This window comes from Anser brachyrhynchus (genome assembly GCF_964034855.1).
Source record: "Anser brachyrhynchus genome assembly, chromosome: 9".
Taxonomy (NCBI): Eukaryota; Metazoa; Chordata; class Aves; order Anseriformes; family Anatidae; genus Anser; species Anser brachyrhynchus.
In genome coordinates, this window is record NC_137703.1 from 22,804,129 (window position 1) to 22,827,561 (window position 23,433).

Here is a 23,433-nt window from a genome sequence, read left to right on the forward strand (position 1 = left end):
TTTTCCACTAAATGTGACAAAAACACAACCTTGTTCTAGCTCCACCCGTTTTTGACAGGATGCAACCCCCCATCCATTAACACGAGCACCCATTTACACTCAGTTTAAACATTGCATATGGTTGGTGTCTAATTCTAGGTGACTGAGCATATGAGATTTCATTTCTGGCTTTTAGCTGTGCATCTCCCATGTAAAATTAAAGATATCTCTAGTTCTGTAAAAGCAGGGAGCTTTTCACTCAGGCCTGTGTTTTCACCACGTACGGCCTGTCCCACACCCGTGCCTCAGCCCTCGGCCCTGTGTGGGCCGGGGCCCTGGCAGCCTCGTGCTCCTGGTACCGCATCGGGCGCTGGGCCTCCCCAGGCAGCAGCACCGGGCCGCTGCGGGCGTCCAGCCTGACACCCTCTTCGTTAGGCCCCTGTTTGGGGCAGCCTGTGAGGACAGGAGTGTCGCTGGGGGCAATAAGTGGTGCCTGCACTTCTGTTCACTCATGAAATACAGTTCTGTTCAGCGCTCCGTGGCTCTGAAGCGTCCCTGCTCCTCAGTTACTTCTGTCCAAGCTGACTGGATTGTCAGATCTGTTGTGCGAATTGTATGTATAGGTTTTATTTATCAATGTTTTACCTACAGAACTTTTCAAAATCCCAGACGCTGGTACCATTTTGAACCTTTTGTGTTACAAGGATTGTATGAATTGACTTGCAGGATCGCAGCTCTCCGTTGGGAGTGCACTTGGTTGGCTTCTGAGGTTGTTTGACTGTTTATGGGCCACAGTCATGTTCCTCCTCCCTCATGCAGTGTGTAGGACCCGAGCTGCTCTTTGGTGGCTCCTCAGGGACCCAGTTAACCCTCCAGTTTGTGCAGGCTTCCACACACAGCTCAGGGCTGCCTTGGATGACAGGAGCCAGGCTCACAGCAGCAGTGCAGGATCCTGTTGGGGTTCTGTTACACATACAGGTTGGCCTGAAGAAAGGATTTTCTGGAAATAACCTGGTGTTGGAAAGCCCATGTGGGCACACCTCTGCAAGTGGTATTGCTTGGAGCAGATTCAGAGGCTACAAGCAATTTCTGCAGGGCTTCCTAGATATCCCAGTGCAATAATGCAGGTGCACAGAGGGAGTATAGGCTCATGGCATGTTTGCAGGATCAAACCTGTGGGTTTGGCAGGTATGATAACAGAATCAAGTTTGCTTTATAGCATTAATGCATTCTGTGTCCTGAGAGGCCTGCCTGCTTAAGCAGCACCTGATCTCTTGCCTCAGAAGCAGAGGCATATGGCAGAGGAATGTTTGATGTGCATGGACACATCAGTTGCTCACTGTAGATATTCCTCCAGGTGCATAAAAGGACTCAAATTTGACCTTTGCCATGATTCATTTACACTTTAGCCCGTATCTAAAAGTGAGGGTAGCTTTATCCTATGATCTTGACGTTAGATCACCGGGACTCATTTGGAGTCTTTCAGCAAAGCAATGCAGACAAAATCATCTATGTTTTTTGTGCAGAAAAAATCATTCCTTGTTTCCAAGGAATGAAGCCTCTGAAATATGATTCTTGAAAAAAAAAAAAAAAAAGGAGAGAAGAAATGTAATTTGTTTGTATGTTTAATTTCTATAATCAAAAGTGGTGCAGCTTTGTGTAAAACTGTACTTGCAGCGCAGTTCCTGAATTCATGATTGTGATCCTGCCCTTCTTCCCTCAGTATTATATTTCATGGTCTGCTGAAATCATGTTTAGGGGGATAAAAATAGTATATCTTCTGTTTTTTGGCATCCAACCTCTAATTTACAAATATAATTTATGCTAATCTTGAAAGTGCTCCTCAGATACAAAGTAAAATGTGTCATCCTTGGTATATGTGTGTATAATTTATTCTGATGGGGAATAGACATTTCAAAGCCATTTCAGCCCTTTATACTCAGAACATTTGATATGAGCAGAGGAGCTGCATGTTCACTGCTATAAGAGTTAGTAAGCGGTTAAAAAATAGCCTAAAATAACTGTAGATATTCTCTTAACCCAAAAAAGGCTAGAGGCAGTGAGGGATGGACTGCTGTTTGATCAGTCAAGTCAGCTCATATACAGTTCTTGAGTTAACTATTTTTATTCCTTGTGTATTTTTGCTGTTTGTTAGTCATTTTCATGATGGACTGAGAAAAATCTTCCGAAATCATTCATTGTAGTTCTTCTTTTTGTGATTTCTCTTTTCTTCTCTCGCTGGTCAGATGGCTTCCCTGATGGATTAGATGCCTGCCACGTGAGGGTGGCACTGCACGGGCAGGCAGCTCATTGCCAGGGAGAGTCTTGGCCACCCCCTTGGGCTGTTTGCCCTGTAGTTCACAGTTCTCCCCATTTCTGCAGAGGAGCTTGCAGAGGCTCCTGGCTAAAAAACACAGTATCTGTGACCGAGGCTTCCTCCTTGCTCAGAAGAGGAGTGAGCAGACAGCTGCCATTGCAACAGCTTTATTTGGTTCTCTGGAATTTCAGCACTCAGAGAAGGAAAGGTACCAACTGTGGTCCTCAGCTGGGGTGGATCAGAGCATAGAAAGAGCAAAAGTATCTTCAAAGATGCCATGCCATCAGCAGGGTGCTTTTCCCTTCCTCCTGTTTAGGAAGTCAAGTCTCATACTCAGGTGTAGTTCCATTTTTGAGCTTGTGGATAAAAAGTTTGAAAGTCTCATATTAAGAGTACAGGAAGAAAAATGGAAACCAAACAAAGATAATGAAAACTACCGAGTGGTTCTTGGTGCCTGAGGCATGAAACTAATCCACTGTAAGTCTGAACTGAAAAGAGAGTTTCTGGATGAATAGCAAGAACAGTGGAAGGTAGATGGCTGGGAAGAAAATGTAGCTCTAGGGTATTCTGATTTTATGGGACTTATTTCCAAGAATTCTCCTGCTCCTTACAACTGGATTGAGGGATTTAATATTCCATACTGTTAACAGTTAAAGAAGCAAAATCAAGGAAAACAAATTTGCATAAAACTATTCATTGGTTTTCCAGGAATTAATTCAATTTCTGCCTGGATCAAGTAATGAAACTTTGCAAGAAAATAAAACCATTATTTGCAATGCTAAGTAGGAACAATGCAAATTGAAAAGACCACACTGACTAAGGCAGACAGTCTCTGGATACTTCTGATTTGCTATGTTTTTTTCCAGCAATGTGATGACAAGTTCTTCTTGCCTTTCTAACTTAACAACTTGAAAATACTTTCCAAGTCAATAGGAACATTATGACTCATAGCAAAGCAAGGTGATGATGACCTTCTTAGTGCTTTACCCATTTAGAGTACTTCTGTGTTTGTTTACATTTAGCTATCCACTATAACGTGCCCCCTTGTGTTGTGTCATAAAATGAATAATGGAAAAGACTTTTTCCTCTGTAGTTGTTCAAACACTTGAACGTTTCAGTTATTCCATGTTCCAGTTTGGTCAATGCTCCAGTACCTGCTTGATCCAACAGAGCAAGCAGAGCACAATAGGCTGGGCTATATTGTGTCCGGGACTGCATCGATTACAGCTTACATACAGGCAGGATGATACCGCAGGTAGGAACAGCAGCTTCAGTGTGGTTTTATGCTAGCCCACTTCTGACCTCAGAAGTCTCAGCTGACAGATAAAACCTACATTGGAGATGCAACAAGACTCATCAGATCCATCAACTGGAGCTCTTGCTCTTATTTTAGAAATGGAAGCTAAAATCCACTATTACTGATTTAAGACAAGTTCAACTGTTTTGGTATTTGCCGTAATAATTCAGTTCCAGTCCTGTGTGGAAGAGGGAGAGGGATGGAAAGCTCGCCTGCCTCCCAGTGCACCCAGGAGGAAATGTGTAATCTGGCAGCACTCGATGGTCTACAAGGGTCTTGTTAGGGAGGCTTTGGGAAAGGCTTGGAACGTGTTCTTTGATGGAAATCTGCTTCGGAACTCTCTTCTTAAGGCTGGCTGGAGATACCCTCACCGCACGGCCCTTTTTCATCCACTGCAGCTTCAGTCTCTCAACTTAGGCATATGCCAAAGCGCATTTCAGCACAAAGTCAGCTTTGCTTTATGTGTGTAACATGAGTGATCACATGAGTAATTTCGTTATTATATGTCATGTCTTTTTTTTTGTAGACAGATGTCTGTTGCATTTTTAACGGTTATTTGAACGCTGTACATAATTCTTTGTCAGAGAAGCAGTTGAACCTGGCCAAGTTCAAATTGAAACTTCCCAGAGGAATAATCCAAATCTGTATTTCCATATATATTAATAAACTGTTTAATACTTGCAGCAACTCACATAATACAGTTTTGAAATGAGATAGAACCCATTATCAGTACAATGAGGAGCACAGGCTCCTTCCTGTCAGAAATAATGGAGTGAGATCATCTCCACAATTATTTTCCCTAGCTGTCTCTGTAGTCATTTATGCAGCAAGGTGCATATAAATCTATTTCAGCCTGTTGTGGTACAGTGGGAAGTAGCCAGCTTCAGCCAACTCGTGTGGAGGCAAGCAGGAGGAGTGTACAAGTAAATCCTTTAACACTGTCTGGTTTTATCATGTACCAACAGCAGCTCTGTGCGTTGCAAAGCTGTGTTGCACACATCCAAGTTGAACTGCACCATGCTGCTGCCAGAGGGTTGGGGATGCCACATCTGATTTGTGCCATTCTGCTTTTGTACTCTGGGTATGAGTCTGGAGAGACTCCTTTCTTTGCACACCATGGTGTATTTCTGCCTGTATAACTGACAAGTGAACTTGGTGCTCCACCTGATATTATGCTTGTGCTTATTAGTCAAGCTATTCTAGGAAACACCCACTGCTTGACATTCAGGCATCATCTCCAGCTTAAGTAAGCTAAGCCTTTGGGATCCTGGTCAATGAGCAGGGTGCAGGACCAAGAATTAGGGGCTTGTGTTCTTGGAGTTTACAGTACCCAACCATCAGCAGGTTGGCTCCTGTGCCCAAAAAGAAATGGACTGTTGCTTAAACGTGGCTGAAAAGGGGGAGATTGTGTTCTCCTGTCTTTACCTAGTCACTGAGCAGATGATGTAGAAGAGCAAGGCCAGATCTACTTCAGCCATGAAGCAGAAGAACAAGATGTCTCCAGCTGTGCCCACCACCTGTCTCTGGCTATAGGCTGTTTAATCTCAAGTGTAGGAAGCAGGAGAGGCAGGTTTTCACCTGTGATGTTGAAAGAAATTCAGTAAAAAAAGAAAAAAAAAGAAGTGATGGAGAGAGAAGGAACTAGAGAAGACTTTTTTTTTTTTTGAGATAGTGTTTTTATTTCTGAAATATAAGATGAAAGTTTGGAGAAAAAAAAAAAGCTTCATATAAGTGCAGTTCTGTGTATTCTTAGGAGAAGACTCAAACCTTTTAGCTGAGTGGAATTTATGTAAGTGCATCCAGAACAGGATCTGCTCTATAATGGGTAGTCTGAGCACCTCCGCACAGAAGCGAAGTAAATGCATCGAGTAAATAGAGCAACCTGGTAAGAATTATAGTGTTGGACATATGGTGAACTGAAATTTTGTTTGCTAAATGTGATTTCTACAATAAAGGTAGGAAAAAGCAGATTCCCCACCTGCATTCTTCAGCATATTTGGATAGTAATCTTCTTTAAATATAGTGGCAGGCACTTACTGTAGTCTAGCATCAGAGGATTATATTATTTTCAGGACAATTTATGAAAGATTAGTAGAGGCATAGTTAATCATTTAAATTGGCTACAGGTTTTTTATTAATCTTGAAATTAATGAGTTCTACCTTTTGATCTTTCTTGCTGCAAATCCCTCTGGAACTGATGCCAATTAGGTTTCGGTAATAACTTGGTTTTGAATGTGGACTGGTGTGTGTGTATGCATGGCATGCGTGTGAGCAGGGGGTTCGTGTGTGTATGTGTGCATGTGTGGGTATGTGTCATTGCCCCTGGAGGGTGTCACATCTTTATTTAGACCTGTTTGGTTGTTACCAATTTAGAAAGTGGACCTCTCCACTAGCAGAAATTAAAATAAAAATGCAGGGACCTCAGTAAGCTAATAAAGATTCTGTTTTACCATGCTCAAAGTTGTGCATTGCACAGTGCCAATCTGATGTTTTTAGAGCAACCAGGTACAGCTTTTGTGTAACCTACAAAGAAGATGAAGATTTACCATCTGCTGGGGGCAGTATCAGGGAATGAAGTGACCTTACTCACTCTTCAAATGAACCATTGAGAAATGTGCTTGTCTTTTAGAGAGGGAGATGTTTTCAGCACCAAATAAATTACACCAGCCCAAGGCAACATTGAGTAAAAAACTTAGAGAGGAGCAGACTGACCCTGCTTAGAGCTTCATTCCGTGTGAAGGGGAAAAAGGAGGTAAATAGGGCTTTTGGAGACTTGGCAGTTCTCATACTGACATCACTACATGCCTGCAGTGGTACTACTTCAAAGCAAACAGGTACTCCTAGCAAACAGGTCCATTTTGACCTGTGTGTGTTGCTGGGTTTCTTTACGCTGTCGCTGAATGGCCTTAATTGAAATGTGCTGTGGGTTAGCAGTATAAGCATGAGTAAGAGCTGTGTTTCAAAATTCATAGCCATGCACGAGTATAGCAGAAATAGCACCAGGTTCTGAGTCCTGCCATTCCCAGAATAATGGATTCGATGTGACAGCACTTGTTTCACTTGTTTCAACTGAGCTTTCCTTCTTGTACCTGTTTCTGAATGGCCAGAGGTTATTTTCTTCCCAGTGTTCCACAGCTCATGGTGTTTTCATCTCCTACCTACACTTGTCTTACCAGTCTGATGCTTCTCATGTTGCAGCTTCATATAGATTTGATAAGGTGTTAATTTGCAGACTCCTATATCCAACGATTTTTAGAACATTACTTTCTCTAACCATTCTATAGTCTGAAGGGGAATGATTGACTGGGCCCCAAGAGCCTTATTTCCCAAGATACACGTATGTCTGTAGTTAAAGATGAGGGCAGATCAATACACTATGTTGCATTTCTAAAGCAGTGTTCTTGGTCCTACTGGCAATCTCTTGTCATCGTAAAAAAACTCAGTTCTGACTTCTGATGTTTGAAATTTGCTCTGTAGGCAATTTCAAGTCACAGCGCTATGAAACCTGAACAAAAAGCTTTTCTCAATTTCTTCTTGTAAAATTTGGAATGAGTGCATAGCAGTATATTGACATTTCAGTTATTGGCCACTTGTGTTGAAAAACTGGTTACTCCATTCTAGTAGTCATCTTGTTTTAAGGAAAGAGCATTGTGTATTTACAATGCAGAAAGTGCAGTCTGCTCGTCGCAGGCAGAACTGAGACCATGGTTTCAGGTACATCTGAGGCAAGGCGGATCACTTACTTGTGTGTGTATTTTCTCTTACAGCATAGGTGGAGAAGTAGTGAGAGGAAATGAAGGAAGCTACGTGGGGAAGCATTTCCGCATGGGATTTATGACAATGCCTGCTCCTCAGGACAGACTGCCACATCCTTGTTCCAGTGGCTTTGCCGTGAGATCCCAGTCTCTTCATTCTGTTGGAGGAACTGATGATGAAAGTAGCAGCTCTCGCAAGCAGCCACCACCTAAACCTAAGCGAGATCCCAACACCAAATTGAGCACCTCATCTGAAACAGTCAACACTGGGACAACAAGTAAGAGTGGGAAACTACCGGATAGGACTGAAGGTAAACACTATAATTCTCTGGAAGAAGGGTTTTGTAGACCCAGCGTTAAGATTAGCCGGTTGATAATCATGCATGTGGGTATTACTTTTATGCTTCCACAGTGCCAGCACAAGTATCCTAGATCACTGTTCCCCAGATTCTGGACTAGCAGTTAATTGCCAAACTGTGACATTTCTCAGAACTACACCACTTACTATATTGTTATATAATGGGGGAATGAGTTGAATTCATTCAAAATGGAGGGAAGAGACTGCTGTCAGATGGCATATAAGATACTGTTGCCTGCACACCAGCCAGTCACTTATCACTGTGGTCACTAGCACTGTGCAAACCACTGCTTTGGAGACGGTCAACAAAGAAGTAAAGGGCAGAAATTATTTAAAAGAATACTGTCTGGCCCTGAAACTCAACAACAGGAAAGTATCATCTGATGGTAAAAGTTGTACCTGAGGTGGTGTAACATATTGCCCCAAACTTGTCTTTGCTCATTAGTCTACATTTCTCTTCCCATTCCTCCCAATTAAATTTTATTTTCTCCTGAATGCTGAATCTGCTGAAAAAATGCACTGAATGAGGATACCCCTTCCTTACTCTGAACTACTACAGATGAGCTAACCGTATAGGGATCTTCCTTTCTTCCATGCTGGAAATACATTTTGTCTGGCAGTAGGACCAGCTCTACTCCCTGCTAGGAGAGATCAGGATGACTCTGCTTCACAGTGTGAACTGTAGGAGGAACCCTGAGGGACAAATGGTTTTGATCAGTGCTGGTCTCTCCCACTGCTATGTTACATATCAGATTTGACATCCCGCGCAATATGCTGTGCTCTTAGTGCATATCCCTTTTGCTTGCGGTTGTGGCCATAAATACTGGTTAGTTACACTCACGCTACAACCCCTTTTAGGTAAATCTGATTTATAAGGTCATCAGTGTTAACAAAGGTGCAAAGGAATGTATATTTCAGCTAGTAGTATGTATGTCTGCGCTTACAAGGATGAACACATGCTGAACAAAACCATAGGTTTACTTATGCTGTTGTGAAGGCTTATTTATGCTGCTGTGGGTAGTTACTTTGCCTATGACATTTATCATTACTTTCCATATCTTGCTCGTTGCAGTACCACTACGCAAGCTCCCCTGATCAACTAACATGAAAAGTCTAAGCATTGAGTAGCTGCCCTTAATAAAAACAGCTTACCACAATTTTATTGGACCCGAAGCCTACATAGAAACCATTCAGATTTGTGCCACGGACAGATTTAAAATCTCGTATCAGAAAGTCTTTGAAGTCTGTCGTTTATTATGAAACAGAATGCATGGCACAAACTTCTTGGTCTGATAGGCTGTGAGGAGCAAAGGCAGGAGCTCTGAAGGTACTCAAAAGCTATTTTAAAAAATGTTGTGTTTTAAAATATTTTAATAACTCTTTAGTATTTATTAGCACTTTTTCGCCCTGAGTCTGTGCAACCAGAATCCCAGAGGCTAAAGGAAGCTCATTTTGCAGTGAAGGCACTGTAAGATCGGTTCTCACATTTTCTAGCCTGTTAAATGAATATTCCTGCAAGTGTGTATTGACTGAGTCACACTGTATCACTGGGTTCTTTGCTGTAGCTAACCTTGGTTTTCTCTCTGGACTGATTAGGAACGGGGTCTGTTTTACACCTACCTCCCAGCACTTTTCCTTATTTACTGAGAAGCAAGAGACTATGATGGCCTTTACAGTAGTAGGAATAATGGTAATAGCAATTGAAATACATCCATGTCTTTTACCTATCTCACAGACGTTACGGCAGACTCCTTAAGCAGTCCACATCCTCATGAAATGATCTTCAGCATTATCATTTTGCAAGGTTCTGAAGGTTTTGCTTCCTTTCCCTCATCTCTTCCTGCCATCTGAAGTTTGATACCAAGAACATAACGTGGTCACATCCCTTCTGATAGATCTGAAGGTTTGAAAATTTTCTGTTTCCAAGGCCAAGTACCACTTTGCTGCTCCCACTCTGCGCAGGTTGAGTGCGATCTGTCCCATCACATGATGGTTTTCAGTGACACGTGAAGCATTGTAGCAGTCTTCACTGACTAATCAGTATGACCGTAGTACTACCACACGCTCCAACAAGTATTGCAGACCACCTCAGCTTCATTATTATAATCAAGAGCTGAATATTCATAGCAAGAGCTCTGGAAAGAACTGGTGGATGAGTAACTCTCCATTACTCTCATGAAAGATAATACTCTCATGAAAGATAATGTTACCTTTTAGTGTGACTAAATTCCTTCAGGGGGTATTGAGAACCTCTGTGATGCTTAATATATGACCTGTATTCTGTTTGTTCTTCTAGTTTATATATTGTGCAGCAGTGGACGCCTTTAGACTATCTCACGATAGATTTAGACTATAGTCACGATAGATTTCCCTGGAGATTTTGAACTGATGGAACCCTTTAATCATGCCATTATCTTCTTGTGTTCAGAACATCTGTCCTATTTGTATGTGTCTGGTTTAATACATGCCAGATTTTTAGGGGTCCCATTGTAGGATGTTTTTTGAAATAAGCAGTCAGATTTTAAAGTCTGAGATATAGTCAGGTGTGTTAGAGTATGGTATTTGGATGAACAGGCTGGGTTTCTAAAATGCTTTCTGTGTTCTCCTATGGAGGTGCAAGAACATCCAGATTTAAATTTCAGTTACTGCTGCCCATATTGTACACAAATATTTGTGTATGCGTATGTCTTTCACACATTTGCATGTACTTGTGGCATTTGCAGGCTGAATATCTACAGCTCTCTCCAGGAACTATGGAAAACAATGATGAAAAACCCTATTGTTTCTCCATCAACTATTGCGGAATCTATACAAAAGCATTGTCAAAAAATTGTTCCAAGCTCATTTTTTTATGGCAATGCAGAATAATTCAAACTATAATATCTATTGTGTGACCCAGTGGCTACTTTCAAAGGGAATTTGCTGCATTTCCTAGGCAACCAGGGACAGCCTTACCACTCGTTTTTATTGAACATGTTTACTTTCTGTTTTTTGATAATGATCCAGTTTGTACCAACAAAAGCAGTTGCTGATGGTAACTTTTATTCTTTTCCTGATCGTGGTAAAGTCAAAATATTGAATCCATCACATCATAACAACTACCATAACAGTAGATTATGTTTTGAATATGAGCCTGACTTTACTGCAGAAGTGGCAGGAAAAATTTGGTCATGAGCTTGAAAGACCTTTTCCTACTGAAACACAAATAGCATCCGTAACAGCCTCAGAAGCTCTGTAAACTTTTCTATAAGTGCTCTTGCTTCCAAATTTGTGGGAGTGTGAAAAACTTATTTTTAAGTTGTAATGATACACGTTAACCCTGTCTCATTATGCAGCAGTGTGATAACGCTTCTGTTTGTGTGTTTCATCGTGGTCTACCTTGGCTCTGCCTGAAAGAGCGGTCTCCAAAGCGAAGGCCTGATTCCTCTTAACTTTAATTTTGTTGGTGTGTTGCCACACATGCTTTTGTATCCCCTCCTATGCTTCACTGTTCCTTTTTTGCTCTTCCAGCTACCTCCCATATGCACTCACTGAAAGCCTTTCACAAAATACGTTTCTCCTCTGAGACAGATTTCTAGAAAGTTGTTTTTAGAAACGTAGGCTGCCTTTCTGCAGAGCTTTCAAACCCTGGTAGGAACAGCAAACAAATGTGCTGTGCCCCTTACATCACACGTTGGAAGTGAGAAGTGAACTGAACTGGGTAATTTTAAATAACATATTTCAGCACGGAAGGCATATTTAATCTGGATCCTGAGAGGCTTTTTAATGAGAAAATGCAAGAGTTTAACTACATGATGTGCTCTCAGTACCCCAGCTTACAGAAAAAGGAAGTAATACAACAGTATAATTGGTGAACGTAACCAGCCTCAAGTGGTGGTTTTTGATGTGATCATTGCTTCTCCACAAGAAAGAGTTCCAAACCTACTGCAGCACCAACATGAATGAAGAGTGATGAGTGAATTGTGTTTTGAAAGATAATTTTTGTTAAAAATTTCTGAACTTGTTGGGTAATGCGGATGGCATCTACATTATATAAAAATAAAAATACATACACTTAAAATATATATAATAGTGTAATTTATGTATATATAATATACATATTTGTATATAATGTAAGTGCCAGTTGCTTGTGCTTGTGTGTACACATAAACATGCACGCAAATGCCCATTAAAACTCAGAAAATACGGTTCACTGTAATTCTGCTCCTGCCAGAGCCCATGGGATGTTAGGTCTGATAAGTGAAAATGCTGCAGGGACCCCACCTCTGGAACCCACTCAGTTCGTTCAGGGCTTTCCTCCTGAGTGCCTGGTGTGGAAGAAGATAACCTTCGTGCTGCTTTCTAAGCCCACGCAGTGGCAGCCTCTCTCCGTTGCTCAGTAATTTCTAAAAGTGGGTGACTTGTAGGGAAAATTTTCCTCTGAAGAAAAGCAATTACAATAACTGTAAGTGGGGTTGCAGTCCAGCTGGTCTCTCTCATAAATCTAGTTTTCTGTCAGCTACACTGGTGACTCTGTGTTGTAAACTTGAACTTTTGCTACTGTCATTAAACAGAACTTGGGTTAAAGGGAGTTAGAGCTTTCACTGTTTTTACAAGGTGCTGGTTTCCTTTTATTTCCTACCTTAGCTAACATTGTATTCAACGTGAACTTTGAAATAGTGTCCTCTGCAGGACCATGTCATATCCTTCCTTATAGCCAGATCTTACTCCTGCATCTTTTCATCTGTGCCTACAAAAGGAAGAAACACCACTAATGAGCCCTATTCAGACCTAGCAAGTCTAAAGGGGCTGACAGGCGAGTTCTGGTGGGTGTAGCCACGGGCACTAGTTACTGCTTCTGGGCTGTCGGCTCGCCTCCTGCCAGACCTGGCAGCCCCATGCTGAGGCAGCAGAATGGAATATTTTAGGCTCCCTTGTAGCCACCTCGTAGCATCACCGTGCCTTGTGGTGGAGCAGGGGGGTGTGCAGCACCGTGGGGCTATTAGCTACGGAGGTGTGATGCCAGCCAGTGTGCAGCCATGCGTAAAGCAGGACTGGTTTTCCTGCCCCTACTTTCATCTGATTCTTGACAATAGCTGCCATACGTGACTCCAGAGGTCTGCCTTGGGTGCCCGAGTGGTGCAGGGATGGATGCAGTGCCTCCAGGCTCTATGCCAGCTTGTTCCCGCTGAGTTGCTCCCTAGTAGGAGGCACACAGCAAAGATTTCGGTCTAATCGCTACCACTTGATAGCTTTGAGATTTTCAAAGGCTTTGCTTTTGGGGGTGGGGAGTGGTAGCTTTTTGGTGCTTTTTTTTTTTTTTTTTTTTAACAAGATTTCAGTTTGTCCCTCCTTGCAGCAGGCTGGTTTTCATATGCCAGTTCCCAGAGCTGGGTTGCTTGTCTGTGTGCACAATTTCCTGCAGCATTTCATCTTTTGGGCCTGTTTTCTGGTCCCTCAGATAAGGGAGGGCAAGGGGGAAGGAAGGAATGGAAGCAGCGGTTCTAATAGCTGTTATAATAGCTTTCTGCGCAGAACAATGAACACAATGTGATTTTTGGAGGGATTTATAAACAAGTTTTGAAGCCACAGAGGGAGTATGTTCTTACCCTCAAGGCACATATGCATACTCATTAACGTTAATGGAAGTTGCAAGCATTGAACAGAAAATAGACCACGCAGTGGTAAAAGACATGAAGATCTAGTTACTGACTTGGGAATTGCCTTGTGCCCAGGACTTGGCAGTTGGCACTTTAGCAGTGCTGTGCTAGTCTATCCTGTGTACTTAGTGTCTTTTTTTCTTTTTTAATTTAACAAAGTTGCTTCACGTATTTCTCATGTCTCTTTTCACATTAGGATGTTACTCGTTTGCTCAGAGAGATACTGCACCTTTGAAAAAAGCACAAAATTAAATGTGCAGCCACCCTGCAGTACAGATCTCTCTCTGCTCTCTAGGGTGATGGAAGCTGTGATGTTCTTGATCATGGAAAAGCCTTCATAATGTGAGTACAGGGAGTGTTGTGCTGATTTACCAGGTTGGCTGCAAGTGCAGCCAGTCCAGGAAGAGGCTGCATCCCTGAGCTAAGGCTAGTAAGCCCTGCCAAACTCAGTGATTCCTGTAGAGCACGTAGGTTTTTCTGCAGTGTATTCTGCAAGGCTCAGGGGAGTTAATAAGCATGGTTGCAGCCCGGGGTCCAAACTGTGCTTGAGAATTCACACCATTTTACCCCAGAATTAGCAAACCATCTAGGGCCTCAAAGCACTGTTGAGTATAATACAAAGCTACTGAGAGGGAGACTCCAGGCTGCTGGCATCCTTAGGCTCACTGATTATATAGGGTCACCACAGTTCCTGGACATGTCAGCAGCGCAAGAAAACACGAGTGACTTGCTCGTGCAGCTGGCTTGGGTCTGGGAGAGAGTATTAGCACAGATTTCACATTGTATGAAGGTCACTAGGCTGCTTTTAGAGCCAACCCAGCTCTGAAAGCACTTCAGCTCTGCTCTTGAGGTGTGAATCAATAATCTTTACCAGAAGGACCTCAATAAAGAGAAAGTCTGTGCAGAAAGGTGTCATGTGGGTGCTTTTGGCCACTGCATGGTTAATTTGCAGCCTCGATACACAGCCCCTATGTAACTAGAAGGTTATAGAGTCAATAAATCCATTCATTATTGTCAAGTCACTGTATGTCAAGTCTGGAATATTGCTAGAAAAAAACCTCTAAGTCATAATATTTGTGACTGTATTTCATTTTTTATTTTATTTATACCTCAGGGAACCATAATAATGGGCCTTCTCAGCATTTACACCTGTGAGCTGAAATCCTACGAAACACTAGATTCTTGCATTATTTTGCATCACTGAACAGCCCTGAAATCAGGGCCAGGAGAGGAGGGGAGGAGAGATCCAGGTAATTCTCTTGCCTCATTTTGACAGCCCTTCGGAATACGTTAAGTAAAATGAAATGCCTGTGAAACTACAAAAATAATTTTGGAATGCTCATACTGCATTTTTATTTTCCATACCGTCTTTGGCATAGTCTGTTAAAGGCACTATGGACAAATGAGTAAGGGCTTGAGGAATCAGGCTGAAATCCTAAAGTCCCTGTTTACTCTTAGAGCTGGTCTGTGGCAATAGAGGTGGCTGGTGAAAGTCATTTGGGATTAAAGAACAGAAAACAGCTGCAGTGCTTATTCCACAGCAAATGCATTGGATGTCCACCTCTTCATCTTACCTTATTTTTCACTGGCGTCCTAACTCCACTCCCACTTAAACAAACAAATGAGACAAGTCCTTATGGAGTGAAGACCAAACACTCAAAGCATTTCCTCCCAAGAGGCTGATACCAGGGCCAAGCACCCTACTCTCATGTTGGCTTTGCTGGGAAGGCACGGTGCTTAGCAGAATCACATCCTAAGAGACTGAAGTCTGTCTCCAGGTGAGATCCAGTCATGGCTATCCTGTTTCATTGTTAATTTCTTTCTAATGACTGTTTGAGTATAATAGTCTTTCTTGGTGCACTGAAGTGCTGCTTTCATCTCTTCCACTTGGCTTAATACTGGGTGACATCAAGCAACATATGCCTGACATGCTGGAACTGCGTTTGGCACTTTATGCTTTTCAGTTTGTATGTGTACAAACAGTGCTGTGTAGGGATAACGTGTGCAGCAGTGACAGCTCAGCAGAGCACAGCTTCTTTTTTGCAATGCCATCAACTTGCCTGCAGGTCAATGTGTACAAGCCTGGACTTTTCAAAGATGCATGGAAAAAAACAAACAAACAACAAATAAAAGAAAAATGAAAACAAGCGCAAACACATTTTTTGTGCTAATTTTAGTGGCCACAACTTTGAACTGCTGGCATCTCAGACAAGAAGCACATCCCTTGAAGTCCAATGTGGTGCAATTTACAGCTGGTTGCTGGTTTGGGTTTGGGGGGTGCTCGGAATGCAGGAAGTAAAAAGCTGGGGGATGATCGAGAGATCATCATCAAGAAACATCTCTTAACGTCCTTTCCCAGTGCAGTGGTGTAATATATGCAATGGCTTCCACCACTTCTCTGAGGTAGTCATGAATAATTCTCAACCAGTTTTTGTGTAACACTTGAGTAATTCTAGGTCCTTCTATGCCTAGTAGTAAAACCAAAACAGTAGTGCAAGTACAGGACTCTGAGCGTAAACATGCCTGGAAAAACTCAGCTCTTTGTAGGGAGCAGTATAACCTGTGGGGTGTTGGTCCTAACAGGGCTTTCTGGGATGAAGAAGATTCCTGGCATCTTCTCGTTCATGCTTGACTGCAAAGGCAGCTGCCTCCCCGTGAACATCGATGTTCTTGGTAGAATACAAAAGAGTGGCTTCCCTGTAAATCTTGACTTAGGATCAGTGTGGTAATGCCACAAGTGTACAGGTGATTTGTCTCCTCAACTGGGAAGATTTTAATGAGATTAGGTTTCTGCTAATGAGAATGGAAGTCTCTTCATACTTGGATTTTGGTGAATAAGATGGGAAGTAACCCTTTGATTTAAGTGCTGCCTGAGCTAAATGGGTTTGGCAGTCATGGGTGAGGTTGGAACAGCTTCTGGCAGCAATTCTTCCGTTCCTCTTCGTGCTCCATCTTTGTCTTTCATCCTCCATCTGACTTCACAGGTGGCACAATGAGGTTAAGTCTGGCCTTTGAAACAGTAGAAAATTCCCTCAAAGCTTGTCTGGAGCCGCATGCAACACTGCCAAAATGGTACTGTACAGAGCACCTATACTAGGTGAATTTATGGTGGTTAGGCCAGGCAGCGTGACCCTTATAGATCAGCACTTGGCTCTGCTAGTTTCAGCTGACCACTCTGCAAAAACAAGCAATGTGAAATGATGGATGCCAGGCGCACCGAGAAGCTCAGAGGGGTAGGCAGCTGATGATGTGTGGCTTGTCTGTGATTTTGTCAACACTTTATTTAGAGTTGAGGAGGAGAGAGGAGTCACCCCTGCAGAGAAGGACGTAAAATGAATAGCTGCGAGGCTCTTTTCCTAAAGCCGATTGCACAGAGCGTTCCAGCAATGCTCAGCCTCTGACCATGGAGGTGTTATGTCTCCGGGCAATGCTGCATGGTTGAGAGCTGCTCTGACAATGCTCTGTCCCTTTCAGCTATCATTATGTTCACCCCCCAAAAGATGCCTAGTGACAATCTGCAGAAACTGCTTCTGCAGGGTCACCTTGTGTCCTTTTGGGGAAGGCTGGAGCACCCCTCTGCATGAACTCTTCTTGCTCAGTGCGGGTTATTTGCTTCCCTGATGCTCCTGCTGCGGTGACTCGTTTGACCCCTGCAATCAACATCGCACTTCGTTTTGAAATGCGAACATCATCGCGGACAGGCCTGCCGGATATGTCAGTCAGCAGCAGCGAGAGGCTTTTCGTACCGCAGCCTCAAGGAAAAGAATCGTACACAGTCCACAAGACTTGAGGGGAGAGCGGCTTGGGAAGGCTGCTGGGTCCGTGGCACCGGTGGGAGGCACTGGGGAAGCACAGCAGCTCGAGCGAGCGCTGCCAGGCCTGTGGAGTAGTGGGGCCCGTGGCTCCTGCTGGAGTCCCCAAGGGGTCAGTGTTATGCACAATATCACCTCGGTGGCTCTGCCAGCTTGATTTAATGGGCTGCAATTATTTTAGAAGCTCGGCAAATAGATCGCTACTTATGTAAGCAAGTAATGGGTTTGACCTACTTACTGTAAGTAGGAGATAGGCGTTACCGGGGATCTACAAGATGAAGAGTCACATACCTCTGGATAAATTATTCAAGTATTTGCATATAGTCACTGCTAATATTCTGGGCAGGATTTTTATGGGCCAAAGCAACAGTGAAGTCAGCAGATACAAGATACTGTTCTAAATAAATGAAGTAAGTGAGCTAAGCTCATTGTTTCTTTAAGTGTTTGCTCCTTCTCCAGCTTGATTTCATTCTTTACCTTTTACTCTGTAAATCATTTCAAACTCCAGTATTTGGGTGTAGCTATTGTATTAGAAATAACTGAGCCGGGAACTCTTGCAGAGATCAGTTCCACTCAGTGTTTCTGTGAGCCTGGGACCAGAAAGCCTCTGCACTGTTCCTTCTCCAAGAAGTCCTTGGAGTCCAGCAAGTGATGCTTTCACACATCATCTCCCTCAGCTACGATGACTAGTAATTGATACAAGTGTTCTTCACATGAAGCCCAGGGTTGCATTCAGACTGGAATATACCTTTGTTCATGTGAGCCTTGCAGAGTGACACTGCAGGGGCCATTGGTGCCTTCCAGGCAGCAGATCTCGCATGGAAGAGCCCCTAAGCCCTCCAAGCCCGAGTAGTATCGGAGCGGTGTCCTATACATACCGAACTGATGTGACATCGGTGTCTAATGCACGGCTCGGCTCATCACACAGCACAACCTGTAAGACAAAATGCAGAGCCTCACCATCTTTTGCAAGGTGCTTTGAGAATGGGAGATGGATAGCTGCGGAGAGGGGAGGGGGCAGATAACTCAGGATGACAGCTGCACTGGAACTGGGCTCTAATGGCAGTTCCGTAATGAAGATGCTGGGTGGAGGGTGGCGGGGGCTGATTTCAGCCCGAGTGCTCAGTGTGAGGTGCAGTCAGTTTGTGGGTAGCTGTAAGAATAGAGTGATAACAATTAATTTACAATAAAATGGTGAAAGCTGTTCAGGTTCCATCTCCAAGGTGACAGTGAAGATACCATAAATGTTGTTTTAAAACTGAAGGGCTTCACTCATGTTGTTTTCTGGATGCTTTTCCATACTCCATTGTGACCATATTTAACTCTTCAGTGCTCCACCTCTGCACAGATTTTTGCAGAAGAGCACCAGAGCACCGAACAAACAAGCGAATATGCTTAGTAAATTAATTTCTCAGCAAGTATGGTTCAGTAGTTTTATTCACATACTCTTCATGTAATTCATCTAATTACGCTTGCTATTGGTGAGTTGCCATGCCAATTGACTTTCTATATCTAGAAATCCTTGCAATTATATACAGTCCTTGTTTTTTTTTTTTAAGTGCTACCGTTGCACAGGCTGCAAAATCTGTTTCACATGTGGACTGCAGGCTATCTGAAACGGAACAAACAGACACTTTAGCAGCAACATCGGGTGCTGAGTGGGTAGTGTAAGGATCCTTTACTCAGATTCCCATTTCCCCGGTTATCCTCCCACCTCTTCTCTCAGAGCCTGCTTCCACAGGAGTTGCTGCAACTTAACACCCATGTAATGAAATAGATCCTGGCCCCTTGTGTCTAGGTGTATTCGTTCAAGGATCTCTTTCTAAATGAATACTCAGGAATCATTGCAACCTCAAAGAAGTTAGGGTGAGGTTCTGTTTACCTCCATTTACACTCATTTTGTCAGTTTTCCTTTAAAAGGAGGATGATACAAATTGGCTTTGCTTTTTGTTTTACTTACCCCAAATCTTGCTTGTGATGGCTTTCCAGAGCTGTGATGACTGACCAATAGCTTCTATCTTCAGTGAATATTGCGGAAAGGCTTGATCACAAATATTTTGTAATTATTTCTCACAACACTTTTTAAAATATTTTTTCCTTTGCCTATTCAATGTTATCTAGAATAACTGAGGACATCAATTATGTGTTCTTTGAAAGAACTAGGATATGAAGTTCAAAGTATATGAAGGCATGGGGCTGGGCAGTTGGAAGGAGGCTTAGTCACGTTGTAATTTTCTAAAAGCTTTTTGGAGACCTTTTACTATCGGAAAGGTTGCTGAGCAAAGCTCGGTTTATCAGGTGAATGCACAGAGCAGTGGAGGGCTGTGAAGGAGAAAGCCTGGAAGTCGCTCTGCTTGGAGCTTGGCAGTGTGGGGACAGGCTCCTTCCAACATGCTGATATGCCAGAGTGCAAAGTTTTTGAAATTTCCTGGCATCTGTGGATCTCCCCTTACCTTGATAATATGGAGCAGAGGACCTCCAGCCTCCGCCATTCCAGGTCCAGGCTCTGGCAGCAGGTTGGCTTCGTGAATCCCAGGCAGATGTGGCTCACTTGGCGTATATGGCCCGTAAAGAGCCGTGGCATTGATGCTGCAAGTTTGTTCTTTGGCTCAGATACAAGGGCTAAACCAAGTCTGGCAGCAGCGTGTCTTCCAGCCATGGTGCCTATTGGTTGCATCAGTTGTGTTGTTGGATTAGTGCAGAATGGAATTTAATTGCAGGGCCCTGTTCTGCTGTTATACAGGTGTTCAGTTCTGGAATATCGCCATGGAAGCCTCTAGGTTTCCACCACTTTGAATTAGAGCAGATATCCATCGTTTTAAAAGCTGGAAGAAGTTGTAGCCAAAATAACGGGACCTGAGTACTTTTGAAGAAGTCTCCTTAATCATAGCCTTGAGACATCTGAGGATTATTTTAGCATTAGTATGTATTGCTATTTTAGTGTCAGTATTATTTTATGACACTGACTTCTAGTCCTTTCATTTTGAGTACAGTTTTATCTTCTTTAAATGCCCAAATAATTTCCAGTAAGAGGTAATAGATCCAGGAGGTGGAAGAAATATGTTCTGCATGAAATCATTGTGCTGAAACCACTTATTGCTTGCGGAGGTGTTTGAATGAATCAGATGGTTCTTTTATTCCTTCCGTGTTCTTTCCCTCTTTGCTTTCTTCCCACTAGCAAGAGGTAACCCGCAGGGAAATGACTGGTGTCCATGAGAACAGTGCTATTTTGAAAGCCAGTTTTTCTTCGTGACAGAGAGATGCTCTCTGACGTTACTGCAGCCCAGCGATGACGTTTCTGTAGTCATTTGCTAAGATGTCTCCATGTGTGTACATTTTCTGGCTGTTCATGGTGTAAGAACATTTGCCATTGAAAATTCTTTGGAGAAGAAAAGATGTTTGCTCAAAACACCAGGTCTCCACTAGATGCATTTACATTTGTTTTTGTTTCTACCATGGCTTCCCAAGGATGGGAGCCACTGTGCAAGGATTGATATAAACAACAAAAAAGCCCATTTCCTAAAATACTTCAGAGGTTAAACTAGCAAAAGATAGATGTGAAAAACTGGCTTTAAGGGCTGAAATGACACCCGAGGCCCCGTGGCCTGATGACAGAGATAGAAATTAAGCTCAGGTCTCCTGAGTGCCCATTTTTTGCACAATTCAGAGGACTGTGCCTTTTTAAATTCAATCTCCCTAAGAATATTCAAAATTCATCTACAGAGATAATGAAATCAGACCCAATGTAAGCACCGATGCACAAATGCACTTAACATCAGGTGCAACTTTGAACAAGCAGTTCATTTCATTAAAGCCAGTGGGATTACTTATAGGCTTGAACTGACACACACACAGAGGTTCTGTGTTACATTTGAGCTGGATCTTCTCTGTTAAATTGCGTGTCGTAAATCATAATCTATGTGTCTTTGGTTGGGTACCCAGCAAGTTCAGTGTTTAATTAAAGAAATTCCATTTCCTTTCACTCCTGGAGGCTCTTTTTGATAGAGGTACCCCTCAAAATGCAGCCTGATTAATTCCGTCTGCATTTAAAGTAACATTTTTAAGAATTTCAAAATCTGCTAGGCTTCAAATCATTCCTTCATTTAGAAATAAATTGAATGCTATGGCCTCTTGCAGAAATTGAAAGGAAGGAATTTTCCTGTTACACGTATTTTTGTTCTGTTTGTTAGAGTGAACAATGCAATAAATCATCCCGGTCTCTGAACTACAGGAGCTGGTAAACACCTAAAGGACTACGGAAAATGATAAAATCCATTTTAGTTTTTAGATGTTTTCACTCATTCCTTATAGAGTGTGCAAATAATAAAAAAACATGCTAACATTTTCATATTTCTCTCTCTCCTTAAAAAGAAAAAAAAATACTTCAAGAGGATAGGATGACAAGCAGCATTCTGTATTTCCAAAATTAACTGTGAAAGACAGATCATCTGGGCATGTCTGAAAGCTATGCATAACCTTTGTGCTACAAATATCTCATTTCAAAAATGTCATATTCTGCTTATTCAGTAGGGCTTCCGTAAGGCTATTTTAAGCACTGTGCTGCTTGCTTCCAGATCAGAACTGAAGTTATTCCTGCCTGTATGTTTGGTTTTCTTTGCAGTTTCTTAGAGGTGGATAATTGCTAGGTAGTAGAAAGCTATTAAATACAGGCAGTGGCTGCCCAGGAAGTGTAAACTCGGTGAAGGTCGGTTTTATTTGCAAGGCCTGTGGTGCCTCCAGTTTTTCAGCTATGGTAGTTTTGGCAATTCAGATTGCCAAAAAAGAGGACCCTCAGCACAGCACCCAAGCTCCTGCAGCCAGGGTAGTGGCAGAGCTGCCGAGCCGTCCTCCTCCTCGCACCCCGGGTCTGCGCTGCTTCCTCGCAGCCCTGGCAGCGTATCTGTTTTGTGCTCTGTGATAAAAGTGCCCACAGGGGCTTTGTCAGGCAGTTTTGCATGGCTAGTTTACAGAGCTGGCACCTGGCAGGGGGAGAAAGTGTCCCTGCCTTCATCTTACTCTATGACTTACCCTGGTGGGGAGAAAAATAGAGCGGACTGAAACCAGAGAATCTCTCTGAGGGGATCCCTGAGGCTGGTTTATAAAGGAGATGTGGGATTTGTGGAGAGGAAAGGGGGTGGGAAGGGAACTGCCCTGTTTGGAGATGAAAAGGAAAATCCACAAACTTTTGTTTTGGGAGGAGAGATCTGGAAAAATGCCCAATTCAGGAGAAACTGAACATGTGAAAATATGTGGCTCTGCCAGCCTGCAGCTGAGCACGCCAGCTCCGTGCCCTCTGCTTCCCCATCCCAGCTGCAGCAGTGTGTGGGGACCACAGAAGACTTGGGGAACCCACGGCTGTGAGCCGCTTCTTGCTTTCTGCAGGTTGTGCTGACTCCAAGCGCGCTCTCTTAGCGACTGTTCAGCTTCATTCTCTGTTTACAAGTAGATCAAGAAATCAGGAAAAAATTTCCAGGCATACTTTTTTACCTTTTGGAAAATTGCTTGGTTTTGGACGAGATTTGATATTTGGAGTAACAGTGTTTGTTCTGCATGAAGCAGCTCTCCCTCTGGAGTGCTGTCCTGCCCTAGGCATGGAGATGCGGAGTGGCAGCGGTGGGGGGCTTCTCCCCTCCTGAGCCCGCTCAGCGGTCTGAACGCAAGAGCTGCGTCAAGCCAGTCTCCGCAGTTCACAGCTTGGTAGTTAAAAATGGTATTACAAGGGTCAGAAACTAACCAGACTTGTCTATCTTGGTATGTGTACACTTTTAAAGTGGAATTTATACAGTGAGTCAAACATCAAACAGTGCATTTCCAAAAAAGTGCTATCAAACAGTGCATTTCCACCAAAATCAGAGAGGGAGGGCAAAAAAGACAGGATTGTGGGGAGTGAGGTGACTGTATCGTAATGTCCTGCTTTCTGAGCTTTTGGGGAAGGAAGCAAAATGCTTTACTTTTTTTTTTCTATTTTCACAACTATTTGTTACAAATGTGTCATTGCCTTGAGTTATCTTCATACACTTCCTCTGTGGGATTATAGTATTAAAAAAAAAAAAAAGTGAACATTGTTTTGAAACTCAGTGTCATGATTAATTGGGACTTCTCATCTGTGGAGAATTAACAAAGAACAAGTTTATTTCTGATTGAAAAAGCTGTGACAGATTCTCACTATCCTTCAGAAAGGAAAACTCCGGTTACAGACCAGCTGTAATATTTTTCCATGCCTCAGCATCCCCCAGATCGTAGCAATGCACAGCACGCTGCAGAAGACAGATGGAC

General features: G+C 42.9%; 1 protein-coding gene across 10 annotated transcripts in view; it reads left to right on the forward strand.

Moving 5' to 3' along the window:
* The window catches only part of NYAP2 (neuronal tyrosine-phosphorylated phosphoinositide-3-kinase adaptor 2), a 165,912-nt gene that overhangs the window by 81,231 nt on the left and 61,248 nt on the right, over positions 1–23,433 (forward strand). For all 10 annotated transcript variants that reach the window (XM_080604051.1, XM_080604053.1, XM_080604056.1 and 7 more), the window contains one exon: positions 7,361–7,659. In XM_080604051.1, coding sequence (XP_080460177.1) covers positions 7,361–7,659 — 299 coding nt within the window. The remainder of the gene's footprint in view (positions 1–7,360; positions 7,660–23,433) is intronic.